The sequence below is a fragment of the Strix uralensis genome, chromosome 20 (genome assembly GCF_047716275.1).
Source record: "Strix uralensis isolate ZFMK-TIS-50842 chromosome 20, bStrUra1, whole genome shotgun sequence".
Taxonomy (NCBI): domain Eukaryota; kingdom Metazoa; phylum Chordata; class Aves; order Strigiformes; family Strigidae; genus Strix; species Strix uralensis.
In genome coordinates, this window is record NC_133991.1 from 2624067 (window position 1) to 2647391 (window position 23325).

Consider the following 23325-nt stretch of genomic DNA (forward strand, 5'->3'; position numbering starts at 1 on the left):
TCGGTTTGAAGTTTGAGCTTCTCTGATGTGTCACTTCCCATGACAAATGATGGGGCTGTGGGGACTGTGTTCTGGAGACAAGCCGCTTCTTTCAAAGCTCGGTGTTCAGCAGTGATTCTTCCACCCATAGGATGTGTGTGCATGGCCCACTGTGGAGAACAGCAGTGCTTGCTAGAGACCAAACCTTTACCTAACTAATAGTGCTCTCAAAGCTACTGCTTGATCCAGACATGAATTGACTGTAAAACAAATCCTCGCAGGAAAATCCTGTCTTTGGAGTAAGCAGTGATTGACTGGAGGAGAGCTGGCAGCCAGGACATCTATCACTCACGCAAGGCCATCCGCAGTCAATCCCCTCTGCTGCCACCAAATCACACCCTACCTACAGGATCACAGAATCCCAGAATCATTCAGATTGGAAAAGCCCCTTGGGATCATCGAGTCCAACCATCAGCCCTACTCTACAAAGTCCTCCCCTATACCATATCCCCCAACGACTCTTAAACACCTCCAGGGATGGTGACTCCACCCCCTCCCTGGACAGCCTATTCCACTCTCTGACCACTCTTTCTGGGAAACAGTTTTTCCTCATGTCCAGTCTGAACCTCCCCTGTTGCAGTTTAAAGCTGTTCCCTCTTGTTCTGTCACTAATTCCCTGTGAGACAGCTGTGCTCTGCTACGTCATCCCCTCCCCTTACTCTCTAGGAGACTTTTACCTTAGCAGATGTCCTTCCACATCACCGAGGTCCTCAAGATCCCACAACATTTGTTTCTGGCCCTGCTGGTGCGCACCAGCCCGCTAGCCTGAACCCGCTCTGACACTTGCCACAGCCAAGGCAGCGGGCAGGGGCTGCAGCCCTGGGCAAGAAGGTCTGTGGTCTTGATCCATTGCAAAGCAAAAAGCCACCACACAGCCTAAATGGCAACATTACCTCCAACTTCCTGGAGAAGCCCTAAGAAATCAGATTGAAATGCCAGAATTGTAAAATATTCAAAGAGCTGCATTTTCAGAAAACCACATACAGGCAGGCTCAGCAGTGACCTAAACAAGTGACAGCAGCAGAACCATCAGGAACTCGCACAACTGCCCTTCCCCAGCTTCTTCCACTTTGCTGATTTCCAAACCTGCGTGTTTGCCCTGGAAACCTGGGATGAAGTGAGATGGCTACAGCTGGCCCAGCTTGCCAGCGCAGAGACCAGGCACTTGTGACTGCCACAGATGGCCAAAGCGAGCACGCCGAGACACGACGGCAGCCTTCTGCTCCACGCCTGCCGAGCCCAGGTTTAATGGGCAACCCCTGAGACACGCTTTGCCCATTAAACACACGATGTGCAAGCCTGCTGCTCGCACCCACGGGTTTTACAAGCACAGTGAAAGCATTTAGAGATTTAACCTCGAGAAGATTCAATTTAGACTATCCAACCCAGAGCGGCGAGTCGGTGCTCTGGGCAGGGAGGGCGCAGGACAGTTTATAAAAGCCTCCTGTGCTCCTAAGCAGAGGCAGCTGGGAGCTCCCAGGCATCAACCACGTATTGCTTCAACCAATGGATATGATAATAAGGATCTATTTTGCCTTTAATTTAAACTATGCCTATTTATGCGCCACTGACTGAAAAGGACAATGAATTAAAGTGCACATGAAAGAAAATCATAGCCCTCAGCACTTGCTCTCAAACACTCTTTTAAGTCTGTTAGATGAAGGGCTGCTATATTTTGTCAGCGAGCGCAATCCGCTCGATTATCACTTCTTTGTTTTGAATACCCACCTCCAAAGTCATTAAATACTTGCTTCTTAATGAGAATAGACTGGTTTTGGCCAATAAATCACTTAAATGCCATCTGCCAAAGAAAAAAGAAATTCCCCAACTCCTTTTTGCATATTTTCCCCTTGGTTTCAGATTTAGAGAGAAAAGACATTTGTACAACTCATCAATGGCAGCTTTCTCCCAGGGAAAGTGTGAACAGACCACAGAAAAGGCTCCATTTGGCTTTGACTTGGAAAACCACTTCATGGACTACTTTGAAACAATTCAGTCAGCGGGATATGAGCTCTGTATATTGGTGTTGCCCTAGATCGTTTTGTTTTTATTCATAAGATTATTTCAGTGAAAACAGGCTGACTGCAGCTTAATTTTACTAGCAATTGTTAAATAATTCAATACCCATCTTTTCTGTCTCTTTAATGCCTCTGAAAAATCAAAACCCTTCACAAATTAAAGGCCAAATCCTGTTTACTCTTTCCTTTTCTAAAGGAACTTTGACATCAATAAAGGCTGTTTTTGTGACTTGGGCTCAGATTAAAAGTTCTGTCAGTGGGAGTATTTATTTTATATTTTTTTTAAAATTGGGAGCATGCTTTTTTTTTTTCTTTTTTAATCAAAATACTTCTCTTATGCAAAGCTTTAAAAATATAAAGGCAAATGCTTCTAGTATGGCTGGCTTGTTTTCTTTATAGAAACAGATCACATTAACATTTTATACCAATAAACTACAACTCCCTTCAGGAAGGAGGATTTACTCCCTTCCCCGCACCCTCTGCTCACCTCCTGAAGGGACAAGCCCGCAGGGGCTGATTGTCCCTTGCCCAGTTTTAAAGGCTCTTCAAGGAACAAGCCCTGCTGACTTTGGTGCTCAAAAAGGGACTGGAAATTTTACCTGCAGTAACACATTAACTTTGGCAAAGAGTGGTGGTTTTGATGAAAACAAGCCCCTGCTCAAGGCTGTGAAAAGCTCCTGGCTGCAAGGGGGGATTAAATCTGCACCAGGCTGGCCTGAAGGCTCAGGATTCAAGGGATGGGTCTCCTCCGTCCCAGGAGAAACACAGTCTTCTCTGGGGGAGCTACTTCATCTGCACTCAAATCCCACTCCATGCTCCAAAATGGTCTACCTAAAAAGTGCACAAATGCTGCCTTTTCAAGGTCACTTGGGAAACCAGCAAGCACGAGCCCATTTGGGTCCCTCCGTTGTGTCCATACCATGACACGCTGGCGTCTATGATGACAACTTTGGCCACGATGTTCAGAAGCTGCAGAAACATTGATCCTTCGCTCCAGAAGCTTTTCTCTAGTTTACAGAAAAATTATATGTCTTGTAGGGTCCCCTCTGAAACCCTGGTGCTTGGGGGGAACCTTGCCATGTTTCAGTGAGGTTTGGATCAACCCCAGCTTCTGGACACAGCCAACATTTGCAATCCCAAAGACAGTCTTACAAAAATAAAAAGATGAGAAACAAGACACAGCTGTTCATCACACAGGCTACTGCTAAACCAGCTACATATGCTTAAATCTCAGGTGCACCCTCAGCAAAGGCTCTATAGTTTTTCAGGCAGTGACATAAATACGTTCATCTTGTAAAACCTGGCATTATTAGACACCCTTGTTTTACGCTTTGCACTAAATTATGTAACGTTAAAAATGACCAGATGAAGAATTCATCATAAAAAGGCACAGCACCAGCAAGCTGAGCTTCAAAACGTCCAAAGATCATGGCAAGTTTCTCACACCACAGGGAATCTCTGTAAAGTTTAAGAGCTTAAAATTCTCACACTAGTGAATGAAAGTCACTTTGCACAGTGAGTTGAAGTTCACTTCTCCCCAATACCTTCAAAATAAAAATCAAGAAAGTCAATTAAATGGTTTTTTTTCAATCTGTGGCCTCAAATCATCACCAAAAAACCCTCATGACTAAAAGGAAAACCCAAACTAAAGAAAACTGAAAAGGTTCTTGTCAAAGGAGTTTTGAGGCTGATAAACCACTTGATGGTTGTAACTGAATCTGGAGATGGATGACAAAGTTATTGACGTCATGATTCTGACCTAAACCTTCCCTCTCCTAGAATCTGAGCCCAAACAACACCGCCCCAAATTAAACACTGATGAAAAAAATCCCTCCGTTTCTTCTTCTATGAGCCTGTTTCAGAGAAAGTTTTCAGAGACCTCCATTCTCCATGCCAACCAGGAGCAACCTGACTTTAAGCTTAAGAGCCACATACTTGGAAGCTCAACTCTCCAGCAGCCACACTAAGGATGGCTGGGGTTTGATTTATTCAGATGTTTACACGAGGAGATGCTTGCAGAAGCTCTCTTTCCAGAAGCACTACCTGTGAAGACCGTCCGTATTGTTCCCATGCTGGACTAAGGTCTGGTCTAATGCAATTTGAGGCCACAGGGATTTCTGCTATAAACCCGACAGTAGGATGCTGACCCCCTGGAATCTCTGCAGCAAGTATAGGGCTTGGAGGAGAATCAGCCTTCAAGGAAGAAAAAGCATTTTGGTGGTCAACACAGAGCTCTGCTTTCTTTGTGCTGCTTAAGAAAAGGGAGTTTAGAGACTGAGAGGAATCACCAGTACCATTATTTTATCTTTGTGTTTGATTTAAATTTTATATGCAGCCATTAAAGAGCTCTATAAGCATTCTGAAGCTCTTGTGACATTCATACACATCCGATCCCTCTAAGGAAACACCTGCATACAAGCATCTTCTCAGACATACCAGGTGAGGTTTCCAAATGCAAGTTATCGCTATCACCCCATGTCTGGCTCCTATGGAAATCAGCTTTCTCCTTGACTTCCAAAGCAGCTACACCAGAAGAGTGCGAACATTTTACATCTGTCTTCATACAAAAACAGGAATCTTCCTGCCGTTCGTAGATGCTAAAGTCAGGAAGCACTAATTTCAAAAATATTCAGCATTTTATACAAACTGCTTTCTACGGAGTTTGAGATTTTTCAAAACAAACCAACAGAAACCCAGGAAACAATCCTTGAAATTATGCCCTTTCCTCACATGTCACCTACATTTAACAGTCTGCAACATCTCCGAGTTGCTGGATGCCTTCTGATAAACTGCCACGTCAAGTACTCAGATGTCAGTGAAACTATTTATAATAGTTTAAGCAAGCCTGTCTAAACCTATCTACTGAGGTTTTGATGAGCTGCCCTAACATGCTAATCCCTGCAAAGGTGGGGATGCGCTGCAGGAGCAAGTTGTCCCAGACATGAAGATCCACTTGCATCATTTTGTGTGGCTGTAGAGGTTATTCCTGAGAGCTCTTTTACTCCTATGGCTATTTCAAGATTTGTGCATATCCTGTGCAGACAAGAGTTTCAGGCTGTAACAGTTGCCTGGAGAAGTCTCAGTGGTTAGACCAAAAGAGGAAAAACCCACCATTTATTTAATTAAAACAGAAAACACTGAGTTTTTGTGCTTTTGAAAGCCATCATGGGATGATGGCTGCTAGAAGCACTAAGGAAAAACAATACCTAGTGGTTTCTGGAACTAAAAAAAAAAATCTGTATACATATAAATATGTATAAAAATATATATAATAGTATCATCACAAATCCCTATGGTCTTACTGTAAATGAAATGCACAGCAACCGGAATGGGAGACCTCAACACCATTTGCAGTCTATGACTGAGGGAACAGTTTATATTAAACACGGCTAGCATTTTGTCACGCAGTAGAATCAGGCACCTTCTCTCCACTCACACGTCGTATGCAATAACCTAAAACCCCTCTGTTTTTTCCCATCTCATCCTCTGCATCATTTACACAACCGGGATGAGAGTCCGGTCTTTCGTAAGCGCGTTGCAAGAGCAAATTCATTAGCATTTGTGAGGCTGAGATAACAGGTAATTGGGTGGGTTAATTCAAATTATTTCATCTTTAAAAAAACCTCAAACCTAACAGCCTTTCTATTCTTTTACAATCCATAACTCTCAAAGCCTATTTCCTCCTCACAGTGATCTTAATACTAATTAAATGAGCTTTTGTCTTCCAACACCAGTAAAGATTAAGTACCCCATAAAACAGCTGCAGCAAAGCCCCATCCAAAGTTCAATTTAACCTGCTAGCTGGTTCCCAGCTGGCACCCCACGCACTGCGTGCTTGGAAAGAGGCTTCTTTGTCATTTCTGAAGTCACCCAACGACTTCTCCTTCAGCCCCAACACATATCTGGGGGGTTGCTAACTAATGGAGCTATTCAGCAGTGCTTTTGCCTCTTAGACTCAACCGATCCACTCAGCCAAGTGTGGAAAATACAAAGAGCAAGTCAGGAAATGCATTATATTCTAAATAATCTATCGTTTGGGAACAGGGGGGGTCACAGCACTGTCGATGGACTCATCAACCAAGCAGCAAAGATTCAAGTTTCGTTTCTCTCTGGTGGGATATGTGAACTACTGCCAGTAGAAAAGCGCGACGACCCCAATTTCCATGCTCGGGTAAGTGTCCCTCGTCCTCAAGGCTGCTTAATATGCACTATCTGCTTGCTTGGCTTCTTGAAGAGACACAGATGCAAGAGTGCATTTAATTGTTTTCCTGAATCAGACCCCTGGAGCCATCAATATCTCACATATGTAATTATAAATCATGAGTCTTGCAACTGAAGCACAATCAGCACATCTAGCCATAAATCTTCCAGATATCAGCAATTTCTCCAAAGCCGTTTTTTGACAAAACCTGATGCAGCGTGAACTAAGTCAGGCAGAAGAAACCGCTGGTGTTGAGGTTCGCAGCCCACTGGTGCTGCAGCACTGGACAGGCTCCAGACCCCAAGAAGCCCCAAAAAACTCACCCTCTGACAGGTAGGAAATGAATCATTCCTGGAAATCATGAGAAGGGGTATCCCAGGGTGGGACCTGCCAAGTCCACACCAGGTCAGCAATCTGCAATTTCACAGCATTTCCAAAGACCTTTTTTGGACTTCCCACGGGGCATGGAAAGCATCAGCTTTCTTCCATTTTTTGTTGCCACACAGGTTTTCTGGAGTCTCAGTAAACTCTGATCAATGTGTATCATTAAATAACAAAGGACTGGATAAATCCTGGCTATATCTCCTAGAGCAAAGTATGTCCAGATATGTAATGCAAGCATGTATTCATTTATATACACATTAGCACCATTTGAATTAGGAAATCAAAACATCTCTGCAAGAGCTCACGCTGATGAAGATCAGGATCTATACGATGACCATTTCAAATGTCACTTACTGTCTGCCTCTCCTGTGAGAACTAATTTAGACATGATACATTACACTGTAATCACAACTTCATCTTCTGGGCAGAGGTAGTCAGAGGAAGTCTGTAAGCCTGGCAAGAAAAGTCTAGCTGTGAAAGGCATGCACAACTGAGTGCTGAGATCAAGGGTATCTTTGTGTATCAGGATTTTAAATGTTAATGGAACAAAAATACAAAAGAAGATGTATTACAGAATACAGGTATTACACCAGCATCCCTCCTAGGCATTAAGAGAGACTATTTCTTGTAGGGAAATTATTGGATAAAGCAGGAGCCTGGAGCCAGTTTGAGACTGGGCCATATTTTAGATGGGTTTCATGCCATCAGCTCTCTTTGCCTGGATAATTATATCTTGTGAATTATCCATGAGAGAAAATTGCCTCCAAACGTATTCACACAGCTGTCTGTCTCCAGTCTCTACTGCTGAGTATTTGGTAAGGGCTAACACACCCGGGCTCACAAGCACACTGGAGCACCCCTCGCAGGCAGGGGAACCTCTCCTGGGGCTGCCATAATCCCCATGCACTGAAAGAGTAAAACCAAAAAAAAGAAGTAAACTGCATTGCTTTGCTTCCACTCTTTTATCCTAAGAAGTCTTTAAAAAACTAATGTACCTCTGTATACTATAATTTCAGAATTTCCTCTAATCCCATGCATAATTACATGGAGCACTGCACTGGTACCCCTTTCATGCAAATATTGCCATAAAGTGCATAGTTTTCATAGCATTATATGACAAAAAAATAACTGTAGTCATTTATTTCTGGTCTGCATGTGGTTACACAACATAATGCAATGAGACAGTATTTTTCATTAGCTTTTTGTTGTGGACACTACCCATTTATCTTTCTCATAATCCTTCCCCCAGCGCATATTAACAATGTTATTTTAGTAAGCTGTTTAATTATTTAACATCGCTGGGAGGCTACTGGGTTTGTTACAGAAGCCCTATCCCAGAGCACCCTTTGGAGGCAATGCCCTCCCACCCTGGCTCCCCTTAACCCCCAAGCCCCGATTCCCACACACCATGGCCTCAAGCAGCAGTGTCCATGTTACAGATGCCTTTAACAAAGTCAAAGCGGATGATCACGACATGCACCCTTGTTACTGCCAGTTGAGTGTCTCCATGAGCCTCCTCTGATCTCTCATTTAGTGGTGGTTCAACTCAACAGTGCTCAAGAACTGAGCAGGCAGACCCTCAGCATTACAGGGCTGCAGATGCTGAGGGGCTCACGGGACATCACCCACTCTAAGGTTACGTCTCAAAGGGGATGCAACTGGTGCAGAAAGGTTGCAGAAACCCCAGAGCAGACTGATAAACCTCTCACACTGCCCAGCTCCTCCTAAGCAGTAACTGCTTGCAGTCTGCTTAAGTGCAGAAATATGATGCTCAACGTCCTGTCCACGTTTTAGCAACATCCACTGGAACAACCTAATATGACATTCTGCCCACCAAAAGACAACTCCCATGGCAAACCGTTCATCTCTATAGCAGTAAATCAGAAGTACATAAAACCTCCACACAGCACTCACTCAAAGCTTAGCAGTACCTGTTGGCTCTCAGCATTGAACCAAGAAAAAAAAAGTGCGTTGCCAGATCGGGACACGTGTGTAAGTGTCCAACATCCGTGTGACCCCATTTTCACTCCTGGCTTTGGCAGCCACCTTTGTAGATGGGTTCATATCTGGGGCCTGGGGCAAAGCTGCATCCTAAAAAACTGATACCGTCCTTGCATTAGGTACTGACCTCCCCACTCTGCCTCTTCACAGCCACCCAACCCTTCGGCTCTCCACAGCTCTCCTCCTCCTCCTCAATCACCCTTCTTCCCTGTGTCTTCCCCTTCTCATCTCCCCTGCCATCAAACATCAAACTCCACAAAGAAGCCTGTCCCTCTGCACCTGTCTCTGTCACAGCCTGCCCTCCTTAAGTGCTCCTCTAAGCACACTGAAACTGAAATTAAAGCTGTGTTCTTGCACAACAGTGTAACAGAAGGCCACATATTTAAATGCCATAACTGGGGGGCTCTGATTTCCTCCATGCACCATTCCTGACAGTTTTTGAACCACAGCAAGCTCCCAGGGTGGTATCACAGTCACAGGGGACATCCCATATGCCCAAAGTCTGACTGTTTCTCTCAGCTACAACAGTTTAGTCTAATAAAAGAAGTTGTTCTTCCCTGCAACACTTCTTGACTTTTCCATCCCTCAGCTGTTATCCCAACAGAGACAGTCCACTTTTATCATCCTCCAGAGGCACCAGTTTGGGCACCGGCATCATGCTGCCATAGGGACTGCCAGCACAACACTACTCACACCTCACTTGCAAAGGCTTTTTTCAAATCCTCAGCTTCGCCTTCTGTATACCCCAGCCATTCAGACCCTCCTTTAACAAGTCCAACAGCTTGCATTTGGTTAAAATAACAACTGTATACTCCTCAAAGACTTGATTCCTGTCCGCAACAAACTGTCAATTCCTCCACTGATGGCTGAATATGCTGTCTGGAACAAGGGAGCCCAAAGGAATAAAAAAGGTCTCTGTGTAAATGGGAATAGACCTAATTTCAGCCTCCAGGGATTATACGATTGATCAAAGCAGAGATATTTTGGTTCAGGATTCAGATCAGATGTGGATTTGCACATATTCATCTGTTCTATGCCTGAGGACAAGCCTTCTCCATATTAACCAAGTTAGGAGCAATATATTCTATTCACCTGGTCAGAAAACCACTCCTGATCACAGCAGCACTTCTGATATTTAGGCGCTGCCAAGGGAAAATCACTGCCCTATGCATACAGACCATCCCTGTCTCCCACCCACAATGAGCTATTCCCTTCCCTCCTGGTTTTGCTTGTCCCACACCTGAAGTCTGGAGGGGCTGGGGCAAAATTTCAGAGCTGCTGACCCTGTAAGCTGAAGTGTTAGAACAAACTATAATATATTTTTACAAAGTTTGCCCTAAGAGGAGATGTACTTTTTATTCAAGAAAAAACAGAGCTGTATTTCATGAATTCATGCTCAGTTCATTACACAGGAATAATCACCTCATTCCTTATAATTTGCAAAAACTTAATGCTGTAATTAAGGTAAAATGACTTTGTCATATGCAGTTATATGTAAGACTGTACAAACCTACACAGTTCCTATACTTCCCCAGTATTTTTGCATATAGTTACCAAATAACACCTCTTTCCAAATCCCTTCACCCTACCAAAACCCTTCCTGGCTTGTGTTACAGCCTCTCTGAGCTGGCTCGTGTTACAATACTATACCTATGCTGCCTTCCTCACTTGAAATTTCTGCATTTTGCCTCACTGCACCTCGCTGACAGAGAGCGAGTGGCCCCCAGGCTCTGCGACGTACCTGATGGGCAGTGAGGGGTCTCCGGCATCCCACCAGTCCTTGGGGGGGCTGATGTACATGCACCACAGCTCCCAGCTGTACCCATGGGCAGAGTTCTCATAGCGTTGCACCTCAAAGTTGTCCTGCTTGATGTTGTCTATGGAGGGAAGAATGACCCTTCTCCGATTTTCCTGAATTCGTGAAAGCACCGGCTCAGCCCTGAGTGGTAAAAAAAGCACAGGAAGATACCGTTAATTTCTCTCATAATGTGCAGGTGGACACCATAGCTTTCATACAGCTTGAGCACTTAAATGAGGGTAAGGAAACAGGCATTCTTGTCACCATTCAGGAAACAGATAATGTGGAGTCCTCTCTGCTCCCAGTCACAGGTGGCATCATGTCTTCAGAGAGACACAGCAAAACCCAGCCTGAGGAGCCCAGAGACCGTCACGAGGCTCCTTGCAGAGTCAGTGAGTGACCCCAGATTGCAACGCACCGGCCTCTGTCTCACCCTTCCACTCGCCTGTGCTTTTATCAGCACAGAAATCCCACAGAGACACAAAGCATTCGCACTGCCAAGTTCAAAAGGTAGTTTCTGAAAGGTTTGCCAGGCTCTGTCAGCCACAAGGGAGATGCTGCAAGAGGCTTCAGGGCTTCCGCTTGATGGGATTTTCCCACCCAGACACATCCCTTGTGTGGAGCTGCACAGGGGCCAGCTGCCACGCACAGAGCTCAGGTAGCCACAGCCCTGCAGGTTTGGGGTGTTTCAGTACTCTCCTACACAACTGACTACACAAATTCATGGACCAGCTGAAGTTATCTGCACGAGGAAAGGACTATTTCCACAAACGAAGGCGTAAAGCTGTGGAAATGAATTAAAGCCTCTGAAATTGGATCTCATCTTTTCCTGCAGAGCTAGTACACCATGTTTTCTCTGGTGTGGTGGTTTAAAAAAGCATTATTACATAATAATTCCATATTCTGAACTTTTTAAGTTTAAAAATGTCCATGTTTTTACACTGAGCTTTCCTGAGATCTTTACTAAGGTAGCAATGAAATCAGACACTACATTAACTAGGGGTCAGTTTTGCAGCACAGGCTGATGGTACTGCCAAGGAGGAGCTCAGAGAAGGTGTCCCATGACCACCTGGAGACTCTTCCCATACAAGAATTATGGCCCATCAAAAGAAACAGGCTCAGGATGGACAACAAGGAGTTAGCTCCTTCCACAGTACGTAGCTAAGGTGTGGAGCACCTTTGCCCAAGGATGCTATGAATGCTTGAAGTTTCCATGGGCTCAACAGACAATAGGAAAAAACTCATGAGAAATGTAGTGAGGGTCGTTAAATACATAGAAGCCATGTCTGCCTCACATCTGCAAACTGCTGGACTTTGGTAGCACGCTCCGAAGGAATATCATATGTGCTAGCCCTGCCCATATATGCTTTCCTAGGCTTCTGGCTATGGTTATTGGCATAACAGGCAGCTAGACAGGCCCTTGGTTTGTCTCAGCACGGCTGCTCTCACGTGTTGCTGTTCCACCTGGGTAGTCACCCTGCGTAAAGCTGCTATGTGCATCTGCAGGGTCACTGCAGATTCCTGTGCTGCCATGCATGGGTGGACATCCTGCACGAAAACACAATCCACAGGCTGGGAAGCCTGTCTCAAAAACTTCCCTCCTGTAAAGCAAGGCCATGATGGATGTGTTTTGTTTAATCATGCTTTACCTAGTCCAAACTTCTCCCAAATGCAAAAAAAACCCCACGTCCCTGGTCAGAACAGGGCAAATTCTTGAAAGCAGGACTATCTGAATGTTTTTTTTTCCTTGTGACCCCGTTCGAGAACTCTATAGCTACAAAATTCATCTCTGGGGCATTCCAATGTGTTCAGAGCAGGGGATGCACTCAGCTTCACCTCTGCAGCCCAGGAGCCACTGATTGACCTGGGCCCAGCCAGCCAACACGAGGAGTAACTTGCACTCTTGGTGCATCCAGAGACAGCAACGGGTACATAACACCAGAGTGAGTCAAGCCCACGCTGCAGAAAAGCTCGCTCTCCGTCCCTAGAAAAGTTGTCTCAAGAGCTCAGTAAATGGGAGCTTCTTCTATATATCAATAAAATCAGGTGTGAGGACTTAGTGACCTGAAGAGAGGAACCTTTAGCCGGGAATACAGAGATCAACATAAGAAACAGCTCTTAGAAGACACCCTTTAGCTGCACTGTCATTACAAAGAATTCAGTAACTGTGCAGAACTCTTTATTTGCAGGTGCTAAAGCATTTTTCTTGTGGACGTTACTCTCTCTTCAAATTAGACACAAGTTAGCTTCTCCTACTGGCACTTCTCTAAACAAGGACCATTTAGTTTTCACACTCAGAGAAAATAAAAATCACTCTCAGGCTCCTCTCATGATCTAGACTCAAACTTAAGCCACTTGAACTCAAATGTTTTCAATCTCTCTGAAAAAAATCCTTATGAAACAATCCTTATGAAACACCTTTCACTGCTTCTGCGTCTCTGCACTTATTCCTAGCTGCAGAAGAAACAAATCAATCTAAACCATCTAAGCCTTCCGCAGTGGGATCCAGCTGCAAAGGCCAAGGAAGCGAGAAACACTTTCTCTTTCAATTCCTTGCTGCCTGGGCTTTTTTTAAACTTACAGAAATTACTTAGGGCTAAGGGAATGGGAAATCAACCTGAAAAAAATACAAACAGGGGGCAGGGGGGTGTGCACACATAAAAGGAGGGAATAGAAAAGGATTACAGAAAACAAGGGCAAGGAAAGGTTTTCCTTCTACCCATCATATCTCATCAGAGGCCATTCAATACTGAAGGAAGACAGAATTAATAAGCCAGTGGACTTGCTTGCAAACACGTCCTTACCAAGTGATGGACTGTCCCTTGTTTAATGCATCACACACACTCTAACCGAGACCCTGGGGTTGAGCACCTACCAGCCAGCAGTGAACTCCACATGAGCATCGAAAAATCCAGTGATCTGGCCAGTGGCAGCTTTCCAGCCTTCAATACGAGCTCGGATAAGACCTTCCCTCTTCTGGTTGCGCACCACCTTCACAAGGCCAGGATACCGTTTATTGACATATTCTTCCAGCGGCGCCTTCAGTTCCTCTAGAGAAGAAGTGCCAGAGAACCCATTGAGAAAAGGTGTAACAGTTTTCACCTAAAACAAACCCACTTTATTGATGGATATGAGCATAACTTACTGGAGTCATGCATCTCTTAACAGTCTTGGGAGGGATATAATCATTTAGGGTCAATCAATGCTGATTTGCAAAAGACCACCCAATGGTGGACCGACCACAACCCTTACAGAAGAAATTCAAGGTTGCCAAGAACACTGCTGTTGGATGACTAAGGAGCCCAAATGCCATCTCTAGAGGCAGAGGGCAGCAAGAGGCCAGCTAGATTGCCTTGCAATATTTAGGTATCACACCACCAAAAGAGAATAGAAAGAAGTCACCCGTGGACACCGAACACTAGCGCTCTGAATTTCTGATGGAGATTTTAGCTGAGCGGATTGCTAGAAATGCTGCAAAATCCATCTGAAATAACTTAAACTACATCAAAACTGTGTATGAGCTTCACTATCCTTTTTACTCAGCCTCACTACTACAGTCCTGGCATTTGCTGTATGTTTTCCAAGCTTTGCCACTAGAAAAGTTGAAATTCCCCCTGCTTTTATGACGGGATGAAAGAGATTTTGGCTTTGTTCAGAAGATCCTCATGCCACATATCTTCTGTTCATTGAGAACTGCAGACCATTTAATTACGTTGTCTAAGCCCGTATACGTACTATGGCTGAGAACATAATGGATCTGTCAGTCTGCAGTCATTACCAGCATTAAACTAAGTATTGACTATAAAAGACACGCAGGCCTTTGAACATCGAAGCATATGAAAGGTTTCAAAAAGGGGTAAGTACTGGTGTGTTTTTTTAACAATTTGGAAAATTGCTAGTGCTCTGCCAGAAACCTTGGTCCTTTTACTTCCCGGGGCATCAGTTAAATGCACAAAGAGAAATCCTGAGAATGTCTTTTATCCCTATGAGGCCCCAGGACAGCAGAAAATTAAGATATGGTCCGTGACCCCAAATTACAGTTTACTACCCTTCACATACACTCTCTCTCCAGAAAGAAAAAAAGTCGCCATTAATATAATCCACAGGGTAAAATACTTGGGACATGTGAGCACACGTGGGCTCCTACATGAAGGAAACATGACAATGGAGAGCAAGAGAGTAAAGAGCAAGTCCCATCTGCTGGGCTTAGCCCAAGAAACCATCAAAGGAAAAGGGATTATCTGTTCTCTTCCCTTCCACGCCTTCTTCCAAGTACATAAAATGTGCTTTCTTCAGACTGCCTTTCTGGGATGGTTCCCCTCACATATCAATTTCCCAAAAGTCTCATTTCTCTTTTATGCTGAAGTGGGAATAAAAAGAATAAAGCAAATGAGCCCCTTCCTCAATTCAAAGCATCTGCATCACATACATACATAACTCAGCAACTTCCATTTCATGCTGAGCCACTCAGAGAAAAACCAGTATTTTATGAAGACAACAACTCTCCCGAAGGGTTTTAAGGAGACAGAGACACAGATTTTTTGACAGACGAAACCCCACAAGCATAGCACTGGCATCTCATGTGTTTTTGTTAGAAGGTACGTCATTAATGCTGCAGGCCACTGCATTACAGGCCAGACTGAATAATTAAAACAACTTTCAAATTCGAGTTTTAATCTCAGTTGAAGGAAAACAGGAAAAATCTTCATGGGAATTGTCTGAGCAGCTTGCAGGAGAGTACAGCTCTAGTGAAACAGGGAAGAATTGTAACGTCATGTCTCAAAGCAGCGAAGGGTGAAGCCTAAGAGATTCCTACGCCCACGACGCTGCGTAACAGGCAGCTTGTCAGAAACTCCCCAGGGAGCCACAGCCACGTCCTCCTCCTTTCTGAAAGGATGCTGGATGCCAGCAGGTGAAGAACTGATCTGCTGAGCACACGAAGGCCAGTACAGCACATCCGTGCACCTGCGAAACGGCACGCGGTGGCCACGGAGAGCCAGTCGAGAAGATGCTTATGAAGAATGTCATTCTAATCCACCACCCCATTCATTAGCAGAGGCCAGAGAGCCCCTCTCCTGCCCACAACACATGCTACAAGCATCCCTAATGGGCTGCTACCCAAGTGGAGAAACACTCAAGAGAGATGAAAGCATTAACCAGACATGGGAAATGCGGTTCCAGCCCCTCTCTCCGGTAATGGCTTCCTGTACAACCTCGCACAAATTTCTGGGCTTTGGTCCCTGTCTTCCCTCCCGGTCTGGCTCAGCTCACAGCACATGCCTTTTGGATGAGAATTCACTTTTCCTACGTGCCTGTGCAAGCCCTAATGGAGAAGATGGCTGTACATCTGTGCTGGCCTTTGCCAGTCTCTCGCCCTTCTGCGCTGGTTTGCAGCTCTGCGGGAAGAGGGCATGGTGCACAGCGGCTGCTGAGTGCTATTTTGGTATTATGAGATACATACACTCAACTGGGCATCCAGCCAGCAGGCACAGGGATGGGGTGGGCTCTGTATTTTATTTCTCAGCACATCCAGAAGTACAGGTGTGGAAAATCCAGTATTAGGTAACAGGAGCAAAGTGCCAGTCTCCAGGAATGCTCTGCAAAACTCCCGTTCAAGTATCGCATGAGCTTTGGCCCAGGTCTCCCCTTGCCAATGAGCAGGACTGACATGGCCGTGGCAAAAAGCATCAGTGGAAACCTCAGCACCAGCACAGCTTCACTGTCAGAGCTCCCCCAGTCCCGTGGATGCTGATCCTGCGGGACCAGACGTGCTCAGCTCCCTCCTCAGGAACTCTAGCAGGCTGGAAATCATAACTCACAAATCTAATCCAAGTCATCCAAGTCACACAAATGCAAGTCATTTGAAGTCATTCCTAATTTTACCCTGTGTTTTCCTTCACTCAGCAATTGCTTCATCGAGTGCCGTTAGCATAAGGGGAAAGCAGCTCCAGCAGCTCTGACGCGTGTTGTGAGAACACATGGCTCCAGGCTGAGGATGCAGAGCTGTTGCATTAAGGTCAGTAGCAGCAAAGCTTTTTGTCTGTCATATTAACTTCAGAAATGTTTCATCCCCAACTGTTGTATCTTTGCAGCACATCCCAAAGCTGTAACAGGGAGGCTGGGAGGTCTGAAGTAGCATGCCAGAAATTAAATGACTTGCGCTAACGGACAATAGCAAATACCCTCGTTTAAGGGAGTCAGCTTTCACACAAACTGGCAACCTGGCCTTTGGATCTGCTGTTTTCAGGACTTCATGAAAACTACAGCAGGGGAGAAAGCATCTCGCAGTTCAGCTAACTTGCTGCCATTCTCCTCACCTCTGCCTTGCACAGGGTCACAGCGGTGCCTTCGCCCCTTCCGCTCATCGCTGAAAAGGAGAATATCCACCAGATACTGAGCCAATGACAATTTTAGCATGATAATCAGCCCAGTGTTCATAAACTGAAACTCCGGATGCAAAGTAATGACAAAGAAAGTCAGAAGCCAAGATGGGAGCACAGGAGTGGCTCCCCAGCTCACCTTCATCCTTCCTAATCAAAGGCCCACTGATTTAGGCCAGGCACTCCAGAGGTATCTGAGTGGGTGGATCTACATGGGCTACACAACCAGTAATTTGATCCAAACTAAGCACTGCAACAGAACCTAGAGACTCCTTTCTCTTCTGTACCTATGGCACCCCCCCTACACACACTCACACATCCTCTGAGGAACCTACTGCACCACCCTTCAGAGAACACCCACATCATTCCCAAGTCATGCTTATTAAGGATGCAATCAATATCTGCACATGGAGGTATCTGTGAACGTTTAGTCTTTGCCATTGCACGAGCTACTTCCAGGGAAGATTTGCAGAGAGAAACCCTACTGAAAATGCCAGCAGGTTCAATTTCAATCCTGCCTTTTGTGCTCCATCTGTCTGTATTGATCTTCACTGAAAGGCTAGTCCAAGGAACTAGAATCCAATAGACCTGTTGCTCTATTAAAAAACCCATCTGCCAGCTGCAATGACTTACGTTATCTATTGCAAAGTATTTTGTCACCTACATGAGCTTTCTGGGAAACAGGCCTGCCAGAGAAATTGAACCACCTGATGCCACTGAAAGTAACCATGTCACGGGCATTAGCCCAGAAGCAACTGCAGGAACACCCACTGTTCAGTGTCCCCCACCACAAGTCCTCCCCAAACCTCCCCAAATCCTGTTGGAGTCCCCAGAACTAAAGGCAGGAACTGCCTGTTGCCACACAAAGAAAGGAACAAAGACCAAAGGCACCAGGGCAGCTCAAGGAACTACCAACAGCAAAACATTTCTTACACAACAATGCCCAGGTGGTCCTAGGGAGAGGACTGCACCTCCTCTACACCCCTAAAGAAAACACAGTTGTGTTTGCCGGGCAGAGCTGGGTGGGAAAAGTCTACAGAGCCCAAGGTTGTTATCAGAAACACTGAAGGCTGAAGGACACAGGAGTCAGGGCTGGGAGTGCTCCAGCACCATGGGAGACACCAGCCCTCCCTCGTCCCACGCTCTCGCCTGCCTGAAACACCAAAGCCATCACAGCTTGTATTTCTGCAGCATGAACTCCCACAAGAAACTCCTTCAACAGGCAATAAATGACTATGAGAATTTTTGCAACAAGACTCAGAGCCAGGTGAGTCTCCAAAGTTTTTTCCCTGCAAATATTGAAGAGGAACCTGTGAAAAGGGGAGCAGGTGCATGAATCAATTCTCATACAGGATTACAGGCAAAGCTGGTCCCACTAGGTGCTTTTGGCTGCAAGCCTCTGGTTCATTTGGTTCAGCGAAACCCAAACAGAGACAAACCAAGCAGGTTTGCTGCTCTCCTCCACACCCTGGCCGGGCCTGAAAGCCTCGGACCTCAACAGCAGTGGGACAGCGCCAGGTCAGCGCAGTTAAACAACCCATCTTTAGTCTCAGCGACTGAAATAATTAGACACTTGTGTTGGACCAGCGCCTACGAAAAGCTGAGATGTGACTCAGCTTCTTGCAATTCTGTTAAAACCTTCCTCTAAACACAAACACACACGAAACGCAAGCAAGCCAGCTCCCGGGAGAGCGCGCAGGAACCGCTGTTGTTGCTGTTGAAATGAGCTGCAAAACAAGAAAGCGATATATCAAGTCACAGCTAATATGTTACACCGAGGTAAATTACAACCCATAGCATGTCTCCCTAAGTGTAGCCAGCTCCTTTAAGCAGTCTTTTATCCAAAGGTTTTCTTCTATACCAAGAGGTTTGCTTTTCAAAGAGATATTATCCCAGATTAAAAACGCTAAAAGACAGACAGCAAAAAAAAAAAGCGGGTGATGATTAAGCAACAGACTCAGACAAAGTGTGCAGCTGCAAGATAACACAACATCTCACGGGCACATTGGTGCATCCCTCCAACAACCTAGGAAACATGTTATCACTCAGAAACACAACCTGCACACTGGCTTTGTAATTACACCCCTGCAACAAACACAAACAAAAGCAGCCTCCAAAAAAGTCTCTGCAAAGTATAATGCGCAGCTCCAGGGAGAAGGGGGTTCAAACTACAACTCCCCAAGCTTACTCCTTCAAGGAGGGATTCCCCCCCCTCCCCCCCCCCCATTACAATACATTGATATCTTTTATCTATTTACAGCTCAGATATAAGAATCAGAACGACTGTGTTTATTAACTTCTAATCTCTCATTGCATATTTTTATGTTGTGCAGTGTTATTGTACATCTCACGTGACAACAAAGCTAAGAGCAAGAAGTGTCTAACGAGTCTTCAGAAGCAGTTTGTTCCAGTCTGAAAACTACAAAACACCAAAAGGTTTTGATGGTGTCTAGGTAATTCAGTAGTGGTCTACCTGAAGGGCAAATAACAGCCGGGGTGCGCAGGGTATGCTGTTCTTACCTCTATCCCTGGGACTAATTTTAAAACTTGAAGTTGACTTGGAAACCCCAGGTGTCTTGTAATATTTGGTTTGGGAACGTGCTTTGTTCTTCACTTACCCATACAAGCTGTGTTTCCTCTCCACATCTGTGTAAAGTGCTCCCTGACAAAACCTACACAGAAACCCCCCAGCATGCAGCCCCGAGCCACGGATTTCATGAGCCTTTAGCAATCTTCCCAGAAGCTGCTTCTGGTAACCCAGCAGGGTACAACACAGCTACTGGTTTTGAGGCACTACTCTCTGAGGTCAATCTTCTTTCAGGTGTGTAAAACAGAGCCCCCAAAGGCTTTGCCCGGGCTACAGCAACACGCCATATACCCATAGTCACTTAAACACACGCAGCTGCTCACAGAGAGGTTCAAGTAATTCCTCCTCTTGTTCAGTCGCAGCCACCAAAGTCGCACCCATGCAACCCCATCCTCTGCTGAACACCAGCGCTTGATCCTCCAGGATTCATCTCTAAATCTTAGAGCTCATGAGAAACTATTTTTCTGTAATTATTTTCCTGTAGAAGCCGAATCTATATATTACGACGACTCTGTTTGTAATATCCAAAGCATCAACTATATGATGTTGTTATCGCTGCTCACAATTATTTCCTACCATTAGTGGGAACTGTATGACAATGTTATTGCCATTAATAATTCTTTGCTGTCATTGAAGCTCCTTGACGATGCAGAGTGAATGCATGGGTCCCAGAGATATGTTCTGGTTTGTATCATCTTTTATATGAGAAAACTAGATTATTACACGCTTGGGAGGAGCTCTCCATAAACATCTGCCAAGTTACCTCATTATCTTCCTCCAAATCCCTCCTTAAAAATCTCATTTGTCACGATGTCTACAAAGACTCAACAGCGTAGTACTGACATTACTAACTAACACTACCGGCTAATAGCATCACCTCATTCCCTACACCCACTCTCCTTGTACGCTTCCACCACAAGGTTGCCGAGGACGGAGCCACCTTGGTGTTCAGGTGTTGTACAACCCTCAGCAAACCATATCCCCTCGCTAGGGACCCTGGATGCTCACAATCCCAAAGCAATCAATGCATCCTCTTGGTGGGATGCAGAGTGCACGTTGCTTAGGTGTGCAAGGAGACTGGGATTTTCCCAGCTCCTGCACACGATATATGAATTTGTTCCTCAATTAAAGGTCATCTACCTGCATCTGCCTCGCTGGCTAGATGGGTGCCACAAGGCACTCCAACACAACCCAGGCAGCTTGGTCAGCCAGCAAAAACAGGCACAAAGAGAAAAACAGGCACAAAGAGAGCTGCAAGTGCTTGAACATGCTACTTGTAGGCCACGCGTCTCACCTCCCTGTCAGCACCCTGCCACCATCCAGCCCCACCACCAGAACCCACCAGCACTGGCCCAGCCCTTGCAGCAAACTGCCAGGGAAGACAGTGCCTTGCAATCTCAGCAGTGGATAAAGAGATTTCATTCTGCATCCTCACCGCCAGCTGCAGTCTCAGCTTATTGGCAGGGGTGGGGGGGGTGGGGGGGGGCAATGCTTGTTAAAAGGATTCGTTTCATTGTCCTGTGCCTTTCAATAGTGTCTCCAGAGTACTTGACTCAATATCAGCTTCAGTGCTGCATACTGACTGATGGGTGGAGGCTGTTCAGAAACATATTTCTTTGTGCGTGGCAATGGGTAGAGAGGCTCAGTAATTATTACCAAAGGGTTCTCTTTTAAAGACTGTTTTTCTCTTCACTCCATTGACACGGTAAAATTTGGAGAAGCAGCATCTCATTTTGGTATTTTGAATCCTCTCTAAGTACTGGGCAACACTAAATACTGCAGCGACAGATCACCTGCACTTTCTCTTCACAAGCCAAATAGTTCCAGCTCTGAAATCCCACGGCTTCACTGGTGCACATCATCCTAGCTTTTGCACTAGAGCTGCTGTGATTTCCATCAGCTGAGGAGCTGCCCTCCTGTTTCTTTTACTGGTAATTATAATTCATCAGCTTTCTATGGTGCTCATTACTGTGGTATTTGAGTGCCTATTTTTACAGGCTTGAATAGCTTGCTGTATACCATCTCATCTCATTGCAGACAGACAAGCAACCTCTCAGGCTCCCTCTGGAAATGAGCTCTCCACGTCCTGCACCCTCTCTGTTCTTCCCTTCTGATCACAGCATCCACAACTCACGTCTAATATTTTTAAAAATAATATTAAAAGCATGCAGTACAAATAAAAAAGGCAGTAATCAAAGTAACTTAACTATCTACTGTTCTTCATGAAGATTTTAACTACCCTAATGACATTATCCAACTGTATATTGGGAAAAAAAAAATCTCAGAAGAATCTGAGTCTGAAAATGCTTCCACATGAAGCCACCTCCTGCAGCTTTGTGTTATCAAAAGCCAGAAGGGAAGGTATTGCAACAGTGACCGAGAGCAGACTGAACCAAACAACACACATGTGCCATGAGGGAAGCCTAACATCCCCCTCTACATTTTGATGTGGCCTGACTTGAGCAGATTGGGTGTGTTTGTTTCCTCTTCTTTCTCTTTATTATCCTTCTCATATCAAAAATATAAGAGGAAGGAGGGCCTCTACAGGGTTGCAGCCGTTTGTAAAGCCTGGAACATTATTTTACTGATAGGGAAACTGAGGCACACACAGAGAAGACACCTCGTCACCACTGCAAGGGGCCAAGGCAGAATAGATCTCTAGGCTCCAGGCTCTTGTCTCTCAACTCCATGGTAAATATTTAGAGGTGCATCTCTGCAACAACCAAAGTGTTATTATTAGAAACAAGGATGCAGCTGAAACCAGAACTTCTGAACGCTACTATGAAAAGAAAGGTAAAGAGAAAGAGAAAGGCTTTCTGGTTTCCTTTAGCTTTCTAGCTTTCAGCTACACTTTCAATCAATAGTTATCTCGGATTTTAACTTTGGTTTGATCCTGTTCCTTTTTTGCTACAGAAGCTGGAGAAAACTGGTGTGCCAGCCAGCATACCCACCACCTCACACCATGGGCCCGCCAGCAGTGTCACCACTCCCAAAGACGTATGACTCCTCCAGGAGATTTTAAGAAATTAAACACCCTCCTGGTGTTCTGGAGATCCGAGATCCCAGCGGTGCTAACCTTCATCGCTGTTGTCATCCACAAGGATAATCTCCTTCAGGAGGTGAGCTGGCGTATGATTAACAGCGCTGTGCACCGATCGCAGGATAACGGAGAGCGCCTCGTTCACGAAGATGAAGATGATGGAGATCTGGGGTAGGTCCTTGCCGTATTTCAGCTCTTTGCACCTGTAGCACAAAGGGCAGAGAGAGAGACGGGGTTAGCGGAGCACGCAGGGCAGCACTTCGAATCGGGCACACATTTAATACACAGCACAAGACGATGGCTGACATCTCCCGGCTTTGCACAGCCATGTATTATAGCTGCCTGTGCCTAATTTCAGCAGTGCTGTCCAGGAAGAGATAGCAGCGACAGAGAGTATCCTCCGGGCTCAGAGAGCACCAAGGGCACAGTGCAAATCCAGAGTTCACTTAACTGAGGTTGTGTTTGCACGTCTGTGTACGTCTGTCTGTGGGCATGTAACAAAAGGCAGCCTCCAGAAGATGGAAAATGGCTTTGGTTTTACCATTTAAAGTGAAACTCCACGTTCCTATTCTGTTTTAAGATTAATAGGTGCTCAGAAGTGAGCTCTGTTCTTAAACGGCCCTTGTGAATTTTCTTCCCATTTGCTTTGGAATGAAATGAATATGAAATGACCCTTGGTTAAATAGTCTTAATAAATGTTTTAGCTCTTTTTGCAGATAGTTCTGAATACATTCCTGTCTCTAAAGTACCCCAGAAGAGCACTGCCATGAACTGGTGTCTTTGTACTTCACAGCCAGGACACGCTAAAAACATAAACTTGTGATCATCTCTCTGGGTTTCAGGAGTAATTGCTGAACTCGAGCTGGTTTTGTGGCTG

The 23325-nt window shown here is 45.3% G+C and overlaps 1 protein-coding gene across 1 annotated transcript in view; it reads right to left on the reverse strand.

Moving 5' to 3' along the window:
- The window catches only part of GALNT17 (polypeptide N-acetylgalactosaminyltransferase 17), a 225158-nt gene that overhangs the window by 122983 nt on the left and 78850 nt on the right, over positions 1–23325 (reverse strand). The window contains exons 3-5 of the mRNA XM_074890201.1: positions 22485–22651; positions 13317–13491; positions 10385–10582 (exon numbers count right to left, since the gene is read on the reverse strand). Of these exons, the coding sequence (XP_074746302.1) occupies positions 10385–10582; positions 13317–13491; positions 22485–22651 (540 nt within the window). The remainder of the gene's footprint in view (positions 1–10384; positions 10583–13316; positions 13492–22484; positions 22652–23325) is intronic.